Source organism: Acomys russatus, chromosome 13 (assembly GCF_903995435.1).
Source record: "Acomys russatus chromosome 13, mAcoRus1.1, whole genome shotgun sequence".
Taxonomy (NCBI): domain Eukaryota; kingdom Metazoa; phylum Chordata; class Mammalia; order Rodentia; family Muridae; genus Acomys; species Acomys russatus.
Genome location: NC_067149.1, coordinates 50471900 through 50492550, shown reverse-complemented (window position 1 = coordinate 50492550; position 20651 = coordinate 50471900). Strand labels below are relative to the sequence as shown.

General features: G+C 48.7%; 1 protein-coding gene across 5 annotated transcripts; it reads left to right on the top strand.

The window, feature by feature from the left end:
- The first annotated feature begins 980 nt into the window (after positions 1 to 980).
- Pex5 (peroxisomal biogenesis factor 5) lies at positions 981 to 20319 on the top strand. Of its 5 annotated transcripts, XM_051155319.1 has the most exons (16): positions 981 to 1062; positions 1642 to 1804; positions 2090 to 2125; positions 2393 to 2525; positions 2719 to 2850; positions 10484 to 10589; positions 11014 to 11104; positions 11498 to 11608; positions 11836 to 11931; positions 12279 to 12398; positions 17441 to 17584; positions 17750 to 17820; positions 18363 to 18575; positions 18838 to 19003; positions 19242 to 19399; positions 19538 to 20319. In XM_051155319.1, the coding sequence occupies exons 2-16, from the start codon at positions 1658 to 1660 to the stop codon at positions 19737 to 19739; spliced, it is 1926 nt and encodes a 641-aa protein (XP_051011276.1). In that variant the 5' UTR covers positions 981 to 1062; positions 1642 to 1657; the 3' UTR covers positions 19740 to 20319. The 5 variants fall into 5 exon arrangements, with proteins under 5 accessions (XP_051011276.1, XP_051011275.1, XP_051011273.1 ...); XM_051155318.1 differs by lacking the exon at positions 981 to 1062 and having other exon boundaries at positions 1598 to 1804; XM_051155316.1 differs by lacking the exon at positions 981 to 1062 and having other exon boundaries at positions 12303 to 12398.
- Positions 20320 to 20651: the final 332 nt, after the last annotated feature.

Sequence of the window (20651 nt, the reverse complement as noted above, 5' to 3'; positions counted from 1 at the left end):
TAGGGCTGAATTTACACAGCCTTTGTTCCCCAAGGAAGGCTACCTTTGAAATCTTCAGGGCAGCCAGGACCCAAGCCTGCCCCAGGGCACCACCTGCTGACTACCTGCTTCATCTGGCCTGGGATGGTGCTGCCTTTCAAGCGCCAATCTTGCTTTAGCCCACCTACCAGCACTCTGAGCCCTTCCCCTTCCCAGGACATAAATGTATCACTTGCTCTTGGACCACCCAGGTGAGATATCAAGGTTTGTTTTCCAGTGACCTTGAGGTTTGGCACCCGAGCCAGTTCTCTGGCAGATGGTGGAGCCTGAGGCTTAGGTTCATAGTCCCCGATCAAAGGTATTTCTTGCCACGTTTTCTCAACTTGGAGTTGCGGTAATTAGGCCATCATGACCTTGACCAAGTAGTGGTGCTGGAAGGAGAACAGAGGAGTGACTCACTGCACTCTCCCCATCCATCACCGGCTTGAGGCCTCAGAATGCGTTGGACCCTATTTTAGTCATCAGAATTTGTCATCATCCGGCGCTATTTTCCTCATTACGCAGACAAAGTAAAGGAATTGGGGGCAGGCCTCTGTCTCCTTGGGAGGCTGTGACGCTGTCCTGAAGGAGCACGTTGGAAGGAGGTCAGGTCTAGGAGGCCCGAAGCAGGTTATAGATTTGACCCTTGAGATCTCCCGGGCTCTATTCGGGCGATTCAGAGAAAGAGGAGATCCCATAAAGAGAGCTGAGCCTTGGATCTTGCGACCTTTGTATTTCTCCGAGAAGCCTCTCGTAGCTCCATTCCTCTTAGAGTTTTCCCACTAAATAAATCCTGGCGTTCTGAGGACTACAAGGAGCGCGACGCAAAGTAGTAGTCCAGGACTTCCCCTTTAAGGCTCTCGGCTCCACCCACCACGCTGCGCAGGCTTAAGGCCCCGCCCCTCACCCGTTTCCGTTGAGCTGGGCCGCAGCGCGGCGGTCCAGGCCCCTTTAAGACCGAGTCCCGCCCCCTGGCTCCCGCCCCCTCCCCTCCCCCAGCCCACCCCAGGTGCCCCGGCGGGTCGGAAGGTGCGGCCCGTGACGGTGAGCGTTGGAGTCTAGGGGGCGCGGGGTCGGGGCACGCGTGCCCCTGCCGCTGCGGTGGCTTCGCGGGTCGGGGTTGGGGCTGGGGAGGCGGGGCTGGGGGCTCGGGGTGCTGGGAGGGGACCGGCGCGGCGGGGGGAGGGGGCGCAGGTGACACGGGTCGGGATCAGGTCCCGCAGCGCTCACCCGACCCCGGGTGTGGGTCCCGGTGAACGTCGGCGGGGTTGGCGTTCCCCCCTCTCCCTTGTGTGGGTAGAGTCCCGGTCTAGTCGGGTTGATGATGCGTTACCCGTGCTCCCCAGGGGTCCTGGTCCATTTGTAGAACTGCTGTTGGCGCGTAGTGTCTGAGGTGCAGCCGTGACGGCGGCCGCGAGAAACCCAAGCCGAAAGCCGTGGCTTGAAGTGGGAAGGCAGGAGGACACAGAGCCCCCCTGGAGTCAGGACACAGCTAGGGGGTGGCCCTTAGAGGCCTGGCCCGGGTGGGACTGTCGCGGGCCCACCTGCTCTAGATTGGGGCCGAGGCGTGCGTTGGGAAAGAGGCTGGCTCTGGGACCGCAGTTCTAATCTTCTGTCCATCAGGGAGCTGGTGGTCACCATGGCAATGCGGGAGCTGGTGGAGGGCGAATGTGGGGGTGCCAATCCGCTCATGAAGCTGGCCACCCACTTCACCCAGGACAAGGCCCTTCGGCAGGAGGGATTGAGGCCCGGCCCCTGGCCCCCAGGAGCCCCAGCCTCGGAGACGGTGAGTGTTTATAGAGTTGGAGAGACCATTTCTTCAGCCTGATTGATAGCTGCTTTCCCTGTTGATAAAGTCGGTGCAGTCACCATTCGGTAACGCTGGAGTGAGCACTGTGCATCCTCACTCGGAGGAGGAGGACAGTATTTTATAGACAAAGAAGCCGAGGCTTTGTGGAGTCTCTTGACTTGCCTCGGGTCACCTAAGCTGTAGAGTTAGAGTTGGGCTGTACTCCATGTGCCTGCTGCCTTCCTCACTAGGCATATTGCCTCTTTTTTTTTCTTGTCTTAGGTTTCCAAGCCTTTGGGAGTGGGCTCTGAAGATGAGGTAAATATAGCAAGTTTTTTATTTTCTTTCTTTCTTTTTTTGTTGTTGTTCATGGTGATTTTTCTAAAAAAAAATTTAAACAGTCCACTCCCATTACCAAAAGATGTGTGCCAATGTTATTATTATTATTTTTTCTTGTTTCCAAATTTACTGACTGAATTGTTTTCTTTATCTCCAGTTTCTGTTTTTCTGTCCGGCATTGGTGGGCCCACCCCCTGGCTGAGGCCCTCAGACCCTAATGGTTCATTTCACATCTCTCTGTAATAGTTGGTGGTGGAATTCCTGCAGGACCAGAATGCACCCCTTGTATCTCGTGCTCCTCAGACCTTCAAAATGGATGACCTCCTGGCAGAGATGCAGGAGATTGAACAGTCAAACTTTCGCCAGGCTCCTCAGAGAGGTGGGTTCAGGGGCTAGTGAGAAGGGAGACTAGTGGATTCGGTGTGAGGAGGCCAGAGGCCTTCCATCCTCTGACTTTGCTGGCATCAGCAGGGTGACATGCAGAGGAGACAAGGCGGAGCCATCCAGGAGTGATGGCAGCAATGACAGGCACCTGCTTTCTTTCTTCTTAGTCTTCTCTTGTCTCATTTAAGCCCCTGGTGTGGCGGACTTGGCCTTGTCTGAGAATTGGGCCCACGAGTTTCTTGCGGCTGGAGATGCTGTGGATGTAGCTCAGGATTATAATGAGACTGACTGGTCCCAAGAATTCATCGCTGAAGTTACAGGTGAGGCCTGTGGGAGAATCTGTGCTGGGTGTTGTAGAGTGTTTAAACGTTCTGTTCCGATGTCCTAATTCCTCTTAGGATATAAGGAGGTTTTGGCTGCTAATGACTTTCTACATCTTTGATTCGTTTCTGTAGGATGTTAGGTGTGACTTCTTGTAGTAATCCTAGGTAATCAAAACATATTAAAGAGAAAACTGGGTTTGAGTGGAGAAGAAAAGAGGCGGGGCCCGGGGGAGGAGAGGGAGAGAGCAGGAACGTGAACTAGAGCTTAGGTCTGCCTCTTTGTCAGGAACTTGACTTCTTAATGTCTGGAGCTAGAGATCGGATGGAGGGCCCAGGAAGAGAGACATAGTGACGGAATCACCTGGGATGGCATTCAGTTATTTTGCATAGGATTGGGGTCTGGGGAAGCGTGTGGGTATGGAGTTCAGAAGCTTGAAGTAAAGCCAGGCCACGTGTGTGTCTGTGCCTTTCTCACCTGTAGATGGAACAAACTGTGAATGGTCTGTACTAAGAGTGTGTATGCTTTTTGAGTTTTTAGGCAGGGACCAAGCTGTCCTCCAAATCCCTGTGTAACTGTGATCTTTTCTACCTTAGCCTCTTGAGTGCTGAGACTCCAGGTATGAACCACTGTGCCTGGCCGTGTGTGTGTGTGTGTGTGTGTGTGTGTGTGTGTGTGTGCGTGCGTGTGTGTGTGTGTGTGCGTGTGTGTGTGTGTGCGTGTGTGTGTGTGTGTGTGTGTGTGTGTGTGTGTTCATTATTTCCTAATTGCTGTAATTACTATATACATAACATTTACATTATATTGTGTGTTATAAGTTGTATAGAGATGTTAAAAATCATAGCGGGATATGTGTGACTTTTATGCAAGTACCTTATTTCATATAAGAGACTTGAATCTTCAGTATGAGTTTCAGGAATATCTTTTATAGATGTTGAGGAATGACTTAATGGTCTTTGAGGGTAAAGATCTGTGATGATAAAAAATAATACTAGCTTCTGTGTACTTGCTGTGTTCTGAGCTCTGTGTTAAGTGCATTGAATACATTATTTCTATGAGAAGGCAAATTCTAGCGACTGTTTTTAGGACCATTTTACGGATAAGAATACTGAGTTTTTGCGGTAACTTGCTAAAGATAACATAGTATTGTAAGTTTAAAAAAAAATAGAATCTTATTTATTTTTAGGCATTTTTATACATGTAAACAATACATCTTGATCATATGTCACCCCAACTCTTTAGAACAATTCCCAACTCCTCCCTCCACTTGCTCTAGATACCCTAAACATGTCCTTTTCCCCTGTTAATAACCCACTGGGCCCAGTTAATACTGCCTGTCAGAGTGTCAGAAGATGTTGTGCAGGTAACTGTAGCTGAAATGAGTTCATGGTGCGATGAGCCTGTTGTCTCAATGAAGACAGTATTTTACAGCGTCCCGCTCCCTCCTCTGGCTCCTACATTCCTGCCACCCCCTCTTCTGTGATGTTCCCTTGGCGAGGGGCTTGAGATAGATGGCCTTTTAGGGTCACGTCTTCTCAGCACACTGACCAGTTAGGAGTCCCTGGTGCACCTGCTGACCACTGCAGAGAGAAGCTTCCCTGGGCAAGGCTGAGGGCAGCAGTGATCCTCGCGTATGAGCACAGGTATTTAGCAGACGGCTTGACAGCGTTTTCCCCCTAGGTGTGGTCGGGATCTGCCTCAGTGGACCCAGCTGTTGTTCTGCCCTGCCAGGCCTGTACTTTATGCTCTGGCTTGGCTAGGCCCCTTGGCTTATTGCCTCCCTGCAGATTCGCTTTCTTCCCTGAGCCTATCTGATTAGGGCAAAAGGAAAGCCTTCCTCTTTCTGGTTGCTCACAGCGAGAAGCATTGTTTGGCCTTGTTCATGCCAAGAAATCCAGATTGGGAAGAGATACAAATGAAGAAAGTTACAAACCTTCTCGACTAGGCAGCCACATGGCCCTGAACAGTTGATGGTTTGAGATGATGGGGCCTTAGTTGTGTCTCCTCTCACCACTTCTTACTCCGCTGAAGGCAGGGCTCCCTCCACACACAGGGGACTTCACCCAGATGCCTTTCCTAACGTAAGCGGGGCAGACAGTGTTCTAGGTTTCTTACTAGTGTTGAGCATTCTCTGCTAGGCTGCGATTTAAAGGTTTTAAGACTCTACAAAGAGTATCAGTGGGAGACATGATACTCAAACTGAGGCCTGTTTGTACCAGGTGCCATGCTCTTCAAACCTAGACCCTAGACCCTCAAGTCTTCCCTGTGTGTGGAATTGCCTTAAGCCCAAATCCAAGCTGTCCGAAGACCCGAACCTTTCAAACCTTAAGCCCAAGTGACACATCTTAGTTCAGAGAGACTTCTGTTGGAATGGGTGGGCATCCATCATTTTCCATAATTTAAAGCTAGCAGACAAAACCCCAAACCCTTCATGTAGCTAAGCACAAAGCAAGAGCCAGATTTTCTTAGAATCCATTGCTTCCTGTTGGTGAAGTCTTCCCTAACTCACAAACGAAAGCCCCTTAGGAACATGCTGGACCTGCCTGACCTGTCAGTTGTCCTTGGAGAGCTCTTCAGTTTTGCACATTCTTTTTTTTTTTTTTTCCAGCTGTGTCTGCCTCACAGAGGCCCGGAGCTGTGAGACTGGGCTCTGTAAAATTGTCCTGTTGTAGTAGGACTTTGGTAGTGATGAATGAATGCGTTGAGATTTGGAGGAAAAAGCTAAAAGACACTGACTTTCTGGGAATTCATGTTTAATTTATTTAGAAGATTTATTTTTTTGTTTTATGTGTATGCGTCTTTTGCTTGTATGTAGTCTGTGCCTCACATGTATTCATTACCTGCAGGAGAAAGGGATATAACACCTCCTGGCACTGGAGTTGAGACTGTTGTTAGCTGCCACATGTGGTCTGGGAATTGAACCCAGGTCGTCTGGAAGAACCCTTAAATAAGACAGTGCCCCAATCACTGAGCCATCTCTGCAGCCCTAGAATTCATGGTTTAAAAACTGCCTTTTCCTAGTGTTGGTGGCTAATAACGTCAATTATGTAAATTAACAGTTGTTTTATAGATAAGTAGATGAGACAAATTATTATACTTTTAAAGGTCTTATTAATCAATTTATGGTGTTTGTGAGACAAAAATCTCATTGTAGCCGTGGTGTGCCTCCAACTCCCTTTGCATACCAGCTGGTTTAAGTTTCTGCTGTCTCTGCTGAATGTCAGTGTTACCAGCATTCATCCTTATGCCTGGTTTATTTTGATTTTTTTGTTTGTTTTTTTGTTTTTTGTTTTTTGGAGACAGGGTTTCTCTGTGTAGCCTTAGCTGACCTGGACTCGCTTTGTAGACGAGGCTGGCCTCGAACTCACAGCGATCTGCCTGCCTCTGCCTCCTGAGTGCTGGGATTTAAAGGCGTGTACCACTATACCTGCCTTATTTTGATTTTTTTGAGAAAAGGTTTTACTATGTAGCCTGGGCTGGCTTTGAACTCACAGTCCTACCTCTGTATCCCAAGTGCTGGGATTATAGGCATGCTTTGTATACTTTTCCTCTTTTCTTTTCTTTTCTTCCTTTCTTTCTTTCTTTTTTTTTTTTTTTGAGACAGGGTTTCTCTGCATAGCCTTGGTTGTCCTGGACTTGCTTGTCTCTGTGAGTGCTGGGATTAAAGGCGTGTGACACCACTGCCTGGCTCTTATTTTATTTTTAACACCCCCCCCCCACATTTTTTAAAAAAAATGAGACAGGGTTTCTCTATGTAGCCTTGGGTGCCCTGGACTCTATTTGCAGACCAGGCTGGCCTCGAACTCACAGCGATCCGCCTGCCTCTGCCTCCTGAGTGCTGGGATTAAAGGCGTGCGCCACCATGCTCGGCTTTAATCCCCATGTTTAATGTTCTAGAATTATTGATGCTTATCTTTCTATTTTAGCTTTTTATATGGAAATTTTTACATTCTTACTGGTAAGTGTGGAAAACAACAACAACAACAACACCCATACAGGAAAGTTCTGTGTGGCCATGTCACAGATTCTCCCAGTGGTGATCAGGAGATTCACTCTAGTGCATCCCACAGAGCTGCTGGTTTTCTCTAGTTTTATGTGCTGTTATCTGGGGGGGGGGGCAGTTTTATGCACCTTCATCAGATGTTAGATTTGCATAAGTACCATCCCAGTTCAAGAGCTGGTCCATCACCACACAAGAGCCTCCCCGCTATTTTGGTCTGTCATACTTCAGATAGAATCATCTGTCATGTTTTCTGGCCAGACTGTATCTCACGCTTACTCAGCTCTGGAGATGAAACTCCGCCCTCGGGTGGTCTGGAATTAGATGACTCAGTTGGCATAGAGTGTGTTTTACTCAGGGTTCTCCAGAGGAATGGACCGTTATAGAATGAAGGGGGAGGGAGTGGGGGGGTGAGGGTGAGGGGGTATTTATTAGAATGGCTTACAGGCTTGGGTCCCGCTAGTCCCACAGTGGCTGTCTACCAATGGAAGGTCCAAGAATCCAGCAGTTGTTCAGTCCACAGGGCTGGATGTCTCAGCTGGTCTTCACTATATGCCAGAATCCCGAAGAGGTGGGCTCCAATGCTAGTGAAGGGATGGACTTGGCAGCCATATGGAGAGTAAGCAGGCAAAGAGAGCGAGCCTCCTTCTTCCATGTCTGGAACAGACTGACTGCTAGATATAATATATAGGCTGCCAGAAGAAGGTGCCGCCCACATTGACGGTGGATCTTCCCGTCTCAGAAGATCCAGATTAGAAGTGGGTCCTCCCACTTCAAATGATTTAATTGAGAAAAAGGCTCTGACAGGTGCACCCAGCTGCTTGGGTTTTAGTTAACCCAGAAGTAGTCAACTTGACAACCAAGAATAGCCTCACAGCGTGTGAGGTTCATAGGCAGCTATGAAATACCGACTTGTGCTGTTACGGGAAAAGTTGTCGGAAGCAGTAGCGTAAGGCGGTTGTGCTAGCTCTTTCATGAGTAGAGGATGAAGAGCTATGACGTGAACCAGGGAGGAAGTCTTCCTGTGATGTTCTGTAAGGTTTGCCCTCCCCAAACAGTAATGGCAGCAGCTTCCTTTGTGACTGTTTTTATTTTTGTTGACACTCTGATGGGCTGTCTGCTACTGTCTGTTGGTAGATAAGGAAGTGGATGCTCAGGAGTTAAAACAACTACCCTGAAATACGTGGTGGATGGTGTGTGGAGCTGGGGCTTGATTGTGGGTGACCCTAGGCTCACGCCAGAACCTCATGCTCTCCTACGGAACCCTCGCTGATTAGGGTGGGGTTCTGAGAGTTTGACTTTTCACCTGTAGGTGTTCTCAGAGCACAGACTCACAGTGACAAGCTGTACGATGCAAACATGAGTGTGATATCTAGATAAAGGCATGTCTCAATGGGTCTGGTTTTCTGTAAGGATTTCTCAAAAAAGGCTGTGAAGCCAAATGTTGCTCTGTTGGGGCAGGTTCCCAGTGCCAGAAAACTCAGGGCCTTGAGAGCCTGAGCCAAACTGTGCTATTGTTTTTACTGTTTTGAGGTGCTGGGGACAGAATTCACGCCCCTGTGCATGCAAGGGACACTCTTAGCCCTAAATTAGAGCAATTTAAGGATGATGTTTCCCATCTCTGTGTCTTTCTCCCTAATGTGTGGTTTTTACGTGGTAAAGTCCAGGCATGTTAGATTTTTTTTCTATTTTTTGTTGTTGTTGATGAGAACATTCTACTGACTTGCTTTGTGAGGAAGTAAGGAGGAAGTGGAGAGGAAATAGGAAGAAGGGATATTTTCAACACATCTGGGCTAAGGAGATGTTACTGAAATCTGTTTTGATATTAAACATTTGTTTTTCAGTCTCCACATGTAAGCCAAAGCCTAGCTAGGGTAAGGGGAGAAAAATGTTACCACAGGACCTGGAGGCAGAGCCTGTAGTTGTTGAGGGTTCTCGAAATTAAAACACAGAATCTGTAAACCCAAGCAATTGCCAAGCATACTTTTTATTATGCTGATTATACATGGCTTGTTCACAAGTAGGTGTGTGTGTTTTGAGACCCTTGGTTCTTTTTTTCTTTCAGATTTTGACATTATTTTCTCAGGTTTTGAGACTGCTTTGTTGAAATTACTCAGGTCAATTGGTAAATTGTACATCAACACTAAGGGGCTAGCGGTGTCTTCTCAGTGTGAAAGCAGTGGCAGACTTCCCAGAGGGGATTGGATGAGCGAGTCAGCATCTGGGATGTAAAGATGGCAAGGAACCCGGGCTGGTGCCTTCTCCACTTCTTCTGCACACGGATCTGCTCACTGCTTGCTAGGACGAAGTTCAGGGGGTGGGGAAACAGTTCAGTGCCCTCGCTCAGTGTTTGGTCCCATGCTCACGGTGCCCTTTGCCACTGAAGTTTCTAAGATAACTTTAGATTTTGACTGAAAAACATGGCCTCTTACAATGAATCAAAGTAACGAAAGAGTCAGGAGTTGTGACTGCGGCCTGTAGTCCCAGCGCTTGGGAAGCTGTGGCAGAGGACCCTGGAGTTCAAGGCCAGTTTGGGCTGCGTAGTGAGACCCTGTTTTAAAAATCCCAAATACAAACAACATAGTGACAAAAGCCAGAACAGTGTTTATCTCTGAGTGTAGGGGACCGAGAACACCTGTGAGGGCACAAGCATTCCTGCCATTGCCAGACCGGGGCTGAGAGAACTGTGTGTCTAGGTTTGGCACATACCTCCTATTTCATGCATAGTTCCTGTGAGAAAGCCCCGGTGACCCCTGCTTTTTACCAAAGGTTGTAGCCTGCAAGAGAAAGAATTTGGAAGGATGGGAAAAGGGAAAGGAAGAAAGAAGAGGGAAAATAGGGAAAAAGGGTGTGTGTGGCCAGGCATGGTGGCTCATGCCTTTTATGCCAGCTGGCAGCAAAAAGAGCTCTCTGTGAAGTTGAGGCCAGCCTGGTTTATGTAGTAAGCTCCAGGACAGCCAGGACAGCATCTCAACACTCCTTTTTCCTTCCAAAAAAGAAAAGAGGGAGCTACTGTGGTCAAAACTCATATGGATGTGTGGAAATGATTTATTGAAGCCCCTTATGCTGTACAACAAATACACCCTAATAAAGAGTAAAAGGAAAAAATATTTTATGTGTATTTTTTCCAATGTGTGTCTGTGCTGTACTTGTGTGCTTGGTGCCCTTAAGGTCAGCAGAGGACATTGGGTCTCCTGGAATTAAAATTACAGTCAGTTGTAAATCACCATGTTGGTGCTGGGACTTGAACCCAACTCCTGACGAACAGACAGTGCTCTTAGGCACTAAGCATTCCCCACCCTTCTGTCTTTAAAGGATAGGCTCTTTTATAGCCTTCAACTCTTGAGCCTTCTGTTTCGCGTTGCGAGTGCTAAATTCTTACCTGAGCCTTCTTGGTAGGTCTCCTATTCCCAACTGTCCATAAACTTCCATCCCAGCCCCCTTGGAATGGCTCAGCCCCTGAAGAGGATGTTGGGGATTTATTAGGACACTCTTTTGAGGAGGTGCTCTCACAGACTTTCTAGGCTTCTGCTTGCTCCGCTTTGGCTGAGTTGGTCCATGGGTCTGTATAACTTTCTCTTTCTCTGATCTTACTCTGGAGCCTTGATGAGTTCCACAACGGCCTTTTGCAGACCCCTTGTCTGTGTCCCCTGCCCGATGGGCTGAGGAGTATCTGGAGCAGTCTGAGGAAAAGCTGTGGTTGGGAGAGCCAGAAGGAACATCTTCCACTGATCGATGGTGAGTCCGTGGGTTGCTATGAAATGAGTGCAGTTTGGGGCAGTTTCCCCAGCTTCCTCTATGCACATTCCTACCAGCTTGCACATTCCTTTTTATTTCTATTTATTTATCGACACTTCCACTAGTGTTACTTGTTCTTCCCCTGTGGGTAGTAATTCTACACATTCCACTGGAGATTTGTAACTGTCTTAATGCCCCCTGTTTCCTTGAGCTTTTTCTTCTCCCCCACTGCAGACCCGTGTTTGTGGAAGGAAGGGTGAAAACACTTTCCCACTTCCACCAAGACATTCTTCTTTAATGTGGAGCTTGTAGCTCCTCCAGGGAGTGGGGTAGCACTGTTGCCCCGACCCTGTACGAATTATGGTCACCATAGGACATGAGTGGGGAAGAGCGTGGGTGACTCGGTCTTTCTTCCTTGCCACAGGTACGATGAATATCATCCTGAGGAGGATCTGCAGCACACAGCCAGTGACTTTGTGTCCAAGGTGGATGACCCCAAATTGGCTAACTCTGAGGTGAGTCACGTCCTGGTGTATTGCTCAGCAGAGGTGGCATTGAAGGCAGAAGCCCTCCTTCCCTCACACTGCTGTGCTGCAGAGAGGGCATGAGATTCTAGGACTGTCTCCCTCTGGGAAAAGGAGATGTGGATCCGGCTACATCTTCCCACTGTTTCCCTTATTTCTTCATCTACGAACTTTTTGCCTTTTCACTGCCTTCTCAGTTCTGTAGAGGCAGGGATCCCCTTGTTTTTGATCTCTGCCCCCCTTCTTTCAGGGCCTTTAGCATTATCTTGATGCAATTAGAGGTGTTGATAGGGAGGGGAGAGTGCAGGGTCTCCTTGGGCATAGTTGAGAGTGCACACCTGGAAGTCCTGTCCCAAGGTGCCTATGTGTGTCTCTGTGCCCCAGTTCCTGAAATTCGTGCGGCAGATTGGCGAGGGGCAGGTGTCCCTGGAGTCCGCTGCAGGGTCGGGCCGAGCTCAGGCAGAACAGTGGGCAGCAGAGTTTATACAGCAGCAGGTAGGATATTGTCGCTCCCTAGCCCACTTCAGACTGCTGCCAGAGGCTGGATCAGGGCTCAGTGGGAAGGGGTTTTGTTGACAGTTTGCCTTGTAGCGTCTGGATCCTGAGTGGGTGGGGAAAGAGTCTCAGAGCATCTGGGCTGGTGGTGTTTAATGGGGTTTCAGTCAGTCTGTGGGAGTGGGAAGGGAGGTGGTGGAGGGGGCAGAGATGATTGTTTGTCACAGGGTGCATCAGAGGCCTGGGTTGACCAGTTCACAAGACCAGGAAACAACACGTCTGCCCTTGATGTGGAATTTGAACGAGCCAAGTCAGCTATAGAGGTGAGAGCAGCTGGTGTGGGCATGGGTGCTCCAGGACCATTCCCTCCTACGAGAGTATGGTGGCTTTAATAGTGCCAGAGGTGATGGGCATTGTCTTGTGGTGTGCTGGATCATAAGGGACGGAATTACATAGGTGTGGGATGGGTGCTTTTTTAAAAATGCAAACTCTTGGACATCACTCCAGATTCCTGCATTGGAATTTGCATTTTTCAAAAGCTTCTCTGATGATTGCTGAATCCATTGAAGTTTATGACCTATTGCCCTATAGACTGTACCTCAGTAGAGTGGAGGGTGGGTGGGGTGGTCATGAAGCATCTCCTTTTTCTATCTGCTTCCCTTCCTTACAGTCTGATGTCGATTTCTGGGACAAGTTGCAGGCAGAGTTGGAGGAGATGGCAAAACGGGATGCAGAGGCACACCCCTGGCTTTCTGACTATGATGACCTTACATCCACATCCTATGACAAGGTAGGGGCCCCTGGCTTTCCAGGTTCTAGAATCTGAAGTGTCTGTGCTGAAGCTATTGCTGTTTTTGATCCTTTTTCTATGGAGAGAAATCTGATTGATACCTTGGCGCCTCCTGTCCAGTAATTGAGTGTGCTACATTCTTGAGGATAAATTGTTAGTGAGAATACCTTTGGCAATAATACAGTGACACCATGCCCTCAAGGGAGGCTTGCACAAGGACAGATGAGCAACTCCTCTGGAGGTTGCACTGGGCAGTGTTTCTGTTGGTGACTCCCTGCTGGGCTGAGCAGTGCTGCTTGATGGGTCGTCTCTCTGTGCACACTGTGACACATGTCTTTTTTTTTTTTTTTTTTTAGCTCATGAGTTCAAGCTTCCTACTCCAATATTGGGGATTAAACCAGAGGTGGTGCATGCTAGGAAGGGCTGACTGTCTCACTGAGCTACACCCCTGACCTCTTCTTGTAGGAACCAGGCTCTTGTCCCAAATTCAAAGAAGTATATTAAATAACTTAAACAAAGGAACATTCCCCAGTAGTCTGTGGTGAATGATGGTTAGATTTTACATGTGGCGTGTACTCTTGACTTAGAAGTGTGTGATTTTTCTGTAGTCTCTGTGAGTAACTCTGCTTGTGGGTTGCAGGATCGCTGGGCTGTGGCTGTGACTGAGCTGAGTTGAAATATGAGAGGTTAGGAAAAGACTTGCTTGCTCTTCAGGAAGATGGAGTAGGAACTGAGTAACACCTCTTTCTCAGTTTACATGTGGAGGTTCCTGAGAGGCAAAGCTGAGTGCTGGAGATAGATTCTGACATGAGAAGCTGTGCAAAGACAGGAGAGGGAAGCTCAGGGGACTGTGAGGAGGTTAGGGCTGGAGAGCCTTGTCAACAGCCTAATGCAAGGGAAGATGTGGCTGTGCTGTTTCCATCTGATGCGTGCTTGTCTGAGAATGGTTTTATGTGGTATGTTAAGGAGCAGCTGCTAACTTCTTGGGACCTTGCCTTGTATTTTGCCACAGTATATAAATTCGTCTTATGGAATAACACTTTCATTATTCTACACTAGCAATTTGCTACACTGTTAACTTATAATTGGCATTTCTATACATTTGATAAATGGAGATGTAAGTACTATTTTCATATGGGCAATATTTCCTCCTAGTGTTTATTACTCCTGTATTTATGACATGTACGCAGAATAGCTTTTTAAGTTATAAGCTTCATTTAGCACATATTATTCCCATATTTATGACATGTGGGGCCAAATACACCTTTAAATTAAAAGCCTAAAATACGGTCAAGGAGCCAGGCATGAATGGTGGTGCATACCTGTAACCCTAGCACTTGGGAGGCCGAGGCAGGAGGATTATAAATTAGACTATATTGGGTTAGTGAGATTGTTTTTTAAAACAAACAAAAACTGTAATTAAGTTATTAGATTCATGAACCCTATTTGATATCATTGATACCTTGAAATATTGCAAAAGTAGGCATAGAAACACTTGCACAAATGCTTCATGACAGTGTTCCACTTTATTATTCACTTATAGTGAAAAGTTAAGTGTTGTCTGTCCTTAAGCTAAATTGTACTGAATTATATGGAATTATCTGAGTTAATTATTAAACTCATGGGTCTTTTTGTTTTTTGCATGTGCCTATGGTGTGCATGTGTATGCTGACGCCAGAGATGGTCATGGCTGTCTTCCTTAATTGCTTTCCACTTTCCTTTCTGGGAGGAGTCTCTCAGTGGACCCAGAGCTCACAGACACAGCTGTAGTCTAGCTGGCCTTCTTGCCCTGGAATCCCTTGCCCATCTGGAATGGGTGTGTGGATGCTGGGATCTATACCTGGTCCCGCCTGGCATGGTTGTGTGGGTGCTGGCATGAGTGTGTGAGTGCTGGGATCCACACCCTGGTCCCACAGGGCATGGGTGTATGGGTGCTGGCGTGGGTGTGTGGATGCTGGGATCTATACCTGGTCCCGCCTGGCATGGTTGTGTGGGTGCTGGCATGAGTGTGTGAGTGCTGGGATCCACACCCTGGTCCCACAGGGCATGGGTGTATGGGTGCTGGCGTGGGTGTGTGAGTGCTGGGATCCACACCCTGGTCCCACAGGGCATGGGTGTATGGGTGCTGGCGTGGGTGTGTGGGTGCTGGGATCCACACCCTGGTCCCACAGGGCATGGGTGTATGGGTGCTGGCGTGGGTGTGTGAGTGCTGGGATCCACACCCTGGTCCCACAGGGCATGGGTGTATGGGTGCTGGCGTGGGTGTGTGGGTGCTGGGATCCACACCCTGGTCCTGCATGGCATGGGTGTATGGGTGCTGGCGTGGGTATGTGGGTGCTGGGATCCACACCCTGGTCCTCATGCTTGCTTGGCAAGTGCTTTGTCCACTGAGCCATCTCCTCATCCCTTTTTATACATTTTTTAGTTAAAATATTAAAAAAAATTGATAATCCTTAGATTTTTCAGAGGCTACATACACCCATGGCTTAAAAAGGCACTGTAAACTGGACTGGGCATGCTGGTGCATGTTTTTGATCCCAGCACTCAGGAGATAGAAGCAGGTGGATCTCTGTTAGTTTGAGGCCAGCCTGGTCTACAGAGTGAGTCCAGGACAGCCAGGGCTACACAGAGAAACCCTGTCTCGGAAAACCAACAAAACAAAATGAAACACACAAACAAAAACCCAAAACAAAAACTCCACTATAAACTGTCATCAAAAGCATTTCTGTGATGGGAGACTCTGATGCTGTGCTCTTTCTGCAGTGTGATCTGTGACACTTTGGAACAGCCCAAGACAGTGGGCCAGACAAGATGGCTGCCTGGCTTAGAACTCTGAGGTGGTGAAGTGATGCTTAGCTCATTCTGCATTCTGTAGCCTTCAGAGTAAATATCTTATCTTTGCACAGTGGACTAGTAAGGGCCTAGAGGAAACTTAGTTTGAAAGCGATGGCATTCATTTGTTGCATTGTCTGCTGAAGACACACAGCATCGCACCTCAAGGAAGTAGCTACAGCCACTGTTAGTGAACACTGCCTTAAGATTTTTAGTAAGGCTCTCAGTAGCTTTGAGGTATGAATTATAGTCATTAGGAAATTCCGTTACATGAGATAACAGTCTGTTTCCCACAGAGTGGCTCATAGGATGGAGTGATGATGGGCAGCAGTTAAGGTTGAGTGTGAAAATATTTCTTCTATTAAATTCAGATGATCTAGGGTAGAAGTGGCCTATGGAATAAATGAACTTGCCACTTGTTTGTAAATGGTTCAGTGGCTGATAATGGTTTTAGCATTTTTAAATGTCTGAAAGAAACCAAAAGAATAATATAATTTGTAATACCTAAAAATTAAAATTAAAATTTCAGTGTCTGTGAATAAAATTTGATGGTGACATAGCCATGCTCATTGCTTTACATTTGCCTCAGCTCCTCCTGTGGTGGGACTGAGTAGTTGCAGTCAGACCTGCAAGGTGTGATGTATTTGTTGTCTGATTGTTTACTGAGAAAACATGCTATCCTCTGTAGTGGCATTTTTTTTTTTTTTTTCTGCCTTCTGATTTTCTTTTTCTTCAACACAGGGTTTTCTCTGTGTAGCCCTGGCTGTTCTGGAACTTGCTCTGTAGACCAGGCTGGTTTCCAACTCAGAGATCCGCCTGCCTCTGCTTCCCAAGTGCTGGGATTAAAGGCCTGCACCTGGCTACTTTGTGAATTTTTAATATTTCCTGGCTCTACTTGGGACACATTTTCCTCATCCATCTCCAACCGTGCGTCTTATGCCTCGAACCCCGGCTTCTTTGTAGTGATGACTCGCACTTTAGAGCTTCGAGTCTCTGGTTGTTCCCTTGTTTCACAATGACGACCACCCAGGGCATCCTGTCTTTATTCTGTGCAGTTTAATGTAAAGTTCTCTGTGCAATGTTTGAAGCCATGTTCACCAAACTTTCTGGTGTCCTGCATATGTTTTGTGATGGTAACTTTACTTCCCTGAAAGGAATATTTTACCATATTTTTCAGACTGTAAGATGCACCTGACCATAAGATGCACCCAGTTTTTAGAGCAGTAAAAACAGCAATTGGGCCATAAGGTGCACCCTAATTTCTGCCCCCGCCCCCCGGCCACTTTTGCGGGGAAAGTGTGTCTTATGGTCTGAAAAATACGGTATTTGTCCAAAGCCGTGCGACTCACCAGTGACTTTGGCCTTGCCTTGTTATCTGTCTTCTTTATGCCAAATGCCAGTTGGCAAAGCTTTTTAGGTGACATCGTAACTTCCTCAGCTGAGAACTCCCCAGCTAGAAGAGAACAGTGTCCTACAGAGACATTCTCCGCCATCAGATTTCGGGGTCCAAGCTTTACTTAAAAGCTAGCCCAATATGGTGCTTATATCTGTAATGCTATCACTTGGGAAGGCAAGGCAAGAGGACAGCTGTGAGTTTGAGGCTAGTTAGGCTACATAGCAAAGTATGTAAAAATTTAACAAATGAAAAAAAAAAAAAAAAACCAAAAAAACCCAAACAAACTTAGTTATGGGGGATAAACTAAGTGTTTCTGATGTTACTCAGTCAGTTCATGGTCAATTACCTGAGTTGGGTAAGCCTTGCCTGGAAGGCAGGGCCTCTGCCTCACATCACATTTACCTCATATGTCATCACGCTATGGGAGGGCAAGATCTACACTAGGAGTTAAGATACCGAAGAGAGCCTGCACTGTGACCTGCAGGTGCTGCGAGAGGCGTGCTCTGCCCACTGGGAAGAAGTTGACCATACAGTGCAGGCTTGTGAAGACTTCCTGAAATGACTTTATAATCCCAGCACAGATACTTGCAGAGTCACGCAGCTTCTTAGATGCTGTAAAGAGGAGGTGGAAGCTGAGTGGAGGCTCAGCTTTGCTTTGTCATGGACGATCTTCACAATACAGAGTGTTTGCTACTCCTGTGTGGAAGGAAGCCTTCACCTTCTCCACCTGTCTTGGCTGCTGTTCTCCCAGCCCTGCTGCCCTGATTGTCCATATTCCCTCTTAGGAGTCCCCCGTCACTTTCCTTCGTCCTAGGGGTACCAGTTTGAGGAGGAGAACCCCCTGCGTGACCACCCTCAGCCTTTTGAAGAAGGGCTGCGTCGCCTTGAGGAGGGAGACCTGCCAAATGCCGTGCTGCTCTTTGAGGCTGCTGTGCAGCAGGACTCAAAGCACATGGAGGTGAGTGCAGCCTTGTTCTGACACTTCTCCCAGTGTTATGGGAGAGCCCGAAGAGGCATGCGGATGGCTGTGCTCTCCTCTGGGGTGTGAGTGAGAGGGTGAGTGGGGGATGCCAGTGGATGAGCGGATGCAAAGTCAGTGATGGAATTGTCAACTTCCCTCTAGGCTTGGCAGTACCTGGGCACCACCCAGGCTGAGAATGAGCAAGAGCTCCTGGCTATCAGTGCCCTGCGGAGGTGAGTGCAGGTAGATAGATGCAGGCCTCTGCATGGAGCCCTTAGCTTGATAGGCACCCAGAGCCAGGTCTTTGTCTTCTTTTCTGGTCACAGATGAACCTGTGAGATTGTTCCAAGTCATCATGGCTCAGTAGAGGCTAGAGGAGAGTGGAGATGCTTGGATTTCATTTGTGGGATCTTGGTTGGTCTTTGGCTGCAGAAACTTTGCCCATCTTAGTCAGATTGGGCTTCCCGCTCCCTTCCCCCCCCCCCCCCCCCCCCCCCCGCCCACTCTCCCGACAGGCTTTTTCTATGGAGCCTTGGCTATCCTGGCTATCCTTTGTAGACTAGGTTGGCCTTGAACTCAGAGATCCACCTCTCTGCCTCCCGAGTGCTGGGATTACTGCCTGGCTTCAGATTGGGGTCTTTAATATTAGCTCAGGCCATAAGGTTCTTCTCTCTGTTTAGTTGAGAGGACAGAAGTGGGGCCTCCATGACTATTTCAAAGCTCGGCTGTGGGTGTCATTTGCAGATTCTCAGTCTGCACCTCTTTGTCCCCTCAGGTGTCTGGAGCTAAAGCCAGATAACCGGACTGCGCTGATGGCGCTGGCAGTAAGCTTCACCAATGAATCCCTGCAGCGACAGGCCTGTGAGACTCTGCGAGACTGGCTGCGCTACTCACCGGCCTACGCCCACCTGGTGGCTTCTGGGGAAGAGGGGGCTAGTGGGACAGGACTGGGTTCCAGCAAGCGCATCCTGGGATCTCTGTTGTCTGAGTGAGTGGACGGGATTCCTGGGTGAGGCCAGGACTGTGAGTCCTAGTAAGGACATGACCTTGATTTGGGAGATTGGGGTATGCTGAGATCCAACAGCCTAAGAATGCAATGGGTTGCTCAAGTTCAGCTGAAGGGGTCAGCAACCTGCCGTGCAGTGCTGTGGGGAAGCAAAGCAGGCCCTAAGCCAGAGTGTGGGTAAAGGAGGTGACTGGGAAGTTGATGAATCCTGGGGGCAGGGTTGACTCCTCCTTCTCCCATTTAGCTCCCTGTTTCTTGAAGTGAAAGAACTCTTCCTGGCAGCTGTGCGTCTGGACCCTACATCCGTTGACCCTGATGTGCAGTGTGGCCTGGGAGTTCTCTTCAACCTGAGTGGGGAGTACGACAAGGCTGTGGACTGTTTCACAGCTGCCCTCAGTGTCCGTCCCAATGTGAGCCTCAGGGGAAGAAGGTTGACAGTCATTTGCATTCCAGTGTCCTTGGGGGAAGAAAGGGGGGTCAGGGAGAACAGGAGCATGGGATGATCCAGTGACCACACTGGGAGCTGCTGAGGTGAAGAGGGTGGGCTAGTGGCTACATTAGCCAAACAGTAGCGAAGCAGGTGAAGGAGTGGGTAGAAGTAGGTCCAATCCTAGCTCATGTTTCCAGACCTCTCTGTCCCTTTCCTAGGACTATTTGCTCTGGAACAAGCTTGGGGCCACCCTGGCCAACGGGAACCAGAGTGAAGAGGCAGTGACTGCCTACCGCAGAGCCCTGGAACTACAGCCCGGGTATATCCGGTCTCGCTACAACCTAGGCATCAGCTGCATTAACCTTGGGGCTCACCGGTGAGTATGGATTCCATCGTAAGCAGATGAACCTTGTCTTCCTGGTTTTGGTTTCTGCTGTCTGGTCCTCCTTCCCTGTGCCCCTTCTGCCTCGCCACTTTTGTTCAGCTCACCAACCCTCATTGCTCTCTCCTGCAGTGAGGCTGTGGAACACTTTCTGGAGGCCCTGAACATGCAGAGGAAGAGCCGGGGCCCTCGGGGCGAGGGGGGCGCCATGTCAGAGAACATCTGGAGTACCCTGCGATTGGCGCTATCTATGCTAGGCCAGAGTGATGCCTATGGGGCAGCCGATGCGCGGGATCTGTCTGCCCTCCTAGATATGTTTGGCTTGCCCCAGTGACAGTGGGATGGGCTCCCCTGTGAGTGTCTGCCTGGAGGGGTCGTCGCTCTGGGTGTGACTCCCTCTCCTTCAGTGGGCCTACCAAGGGGGTGGGCTGATGACCACAAGCGGTACGACCTCTCAGGAGCTGCCTCAGTGTAGGGGTGCATAGCTGTGTCCGAGGTCCTACATAATTGTAGGGAATGAGCTGTCTCCGGCCCTTGGTAATTCAAGGGCTGTGTATCCAGCTACAGATCTCTCTCTGCTCATCATGCCCTTTCCTGGTGCTGCTTTCTGGGTAGGACCCAATGACATAGAGAAATTGTTGTCATCAGCTGCCATTTCTGATAGGGTCTACCACATTTGTAAGTCTCCTTGCCCTACTATTCCTGGGAATTGGTAACAGTCCAGCCACCGTGGGCAGCTGTATGTAAGAGGTTCTCCTGAGCATCTGTGTGATGCTGTCAGGGATGGATGTTAGGATTTGGCCTGTTAACTGAAACATTGATGCGGCTCCACAGAGCCGAGCTTGGGACAGGGCTCATAGTTCTGTCACTCACGGGAGCGAGCTTGGATTCTCTGGGTGCATACTGACGCAATGGATGCTTATGTGGTTACTGTAGTGTCCTCAGGGCCAGGGCTTGTCAGTGCAGGTGCCATGGCCAAGAGGGAGCGAGGTTCATCTGTGGGATGAGTCCAGAGTCTGAGGTGGGACAGTAGGGGGTGTGGTCAGTACTGCAGCCCCCTCTTCTTTTTTGGGAGAATGTAAGTAGGAAGTGAACAAACTCTTATAGCAAACTGGTTCAGAAGTTGCATTCTTGCAAATTCCCAACAGAGGGAGGGTTCAGGGTTACCATAAGCCTTCTTGAAACATTTATAGGGGATATCATTGAAATCTCCCCCCACCCCTGCCATATTACTTCCAGAAGGTGA

Coding starts and splice junctions, on each gene's coding strand:
- Pex5 (XM_051155319.1), top strand. CDS start 1,658: ATGGCAATGCGGGAGCTGGTGGAGGGCGAATGTGGGGGTGCCAATCCG. Junction 2,851..10,483: donor ATTCATCGCTGAAGTTACAG/GTGAGGCCTGTG, acceptor GGCCTTTTGCAG/ACCCCTTGTCTGTGTCCCCT. Junction 18,576..18,837: donor CTGGGATCTCTGTTGTCTGA/GTGAGTGGACGG, acceptor TCTCCCATTTAG/CTCCCTGTTTCTTGAAGTGA.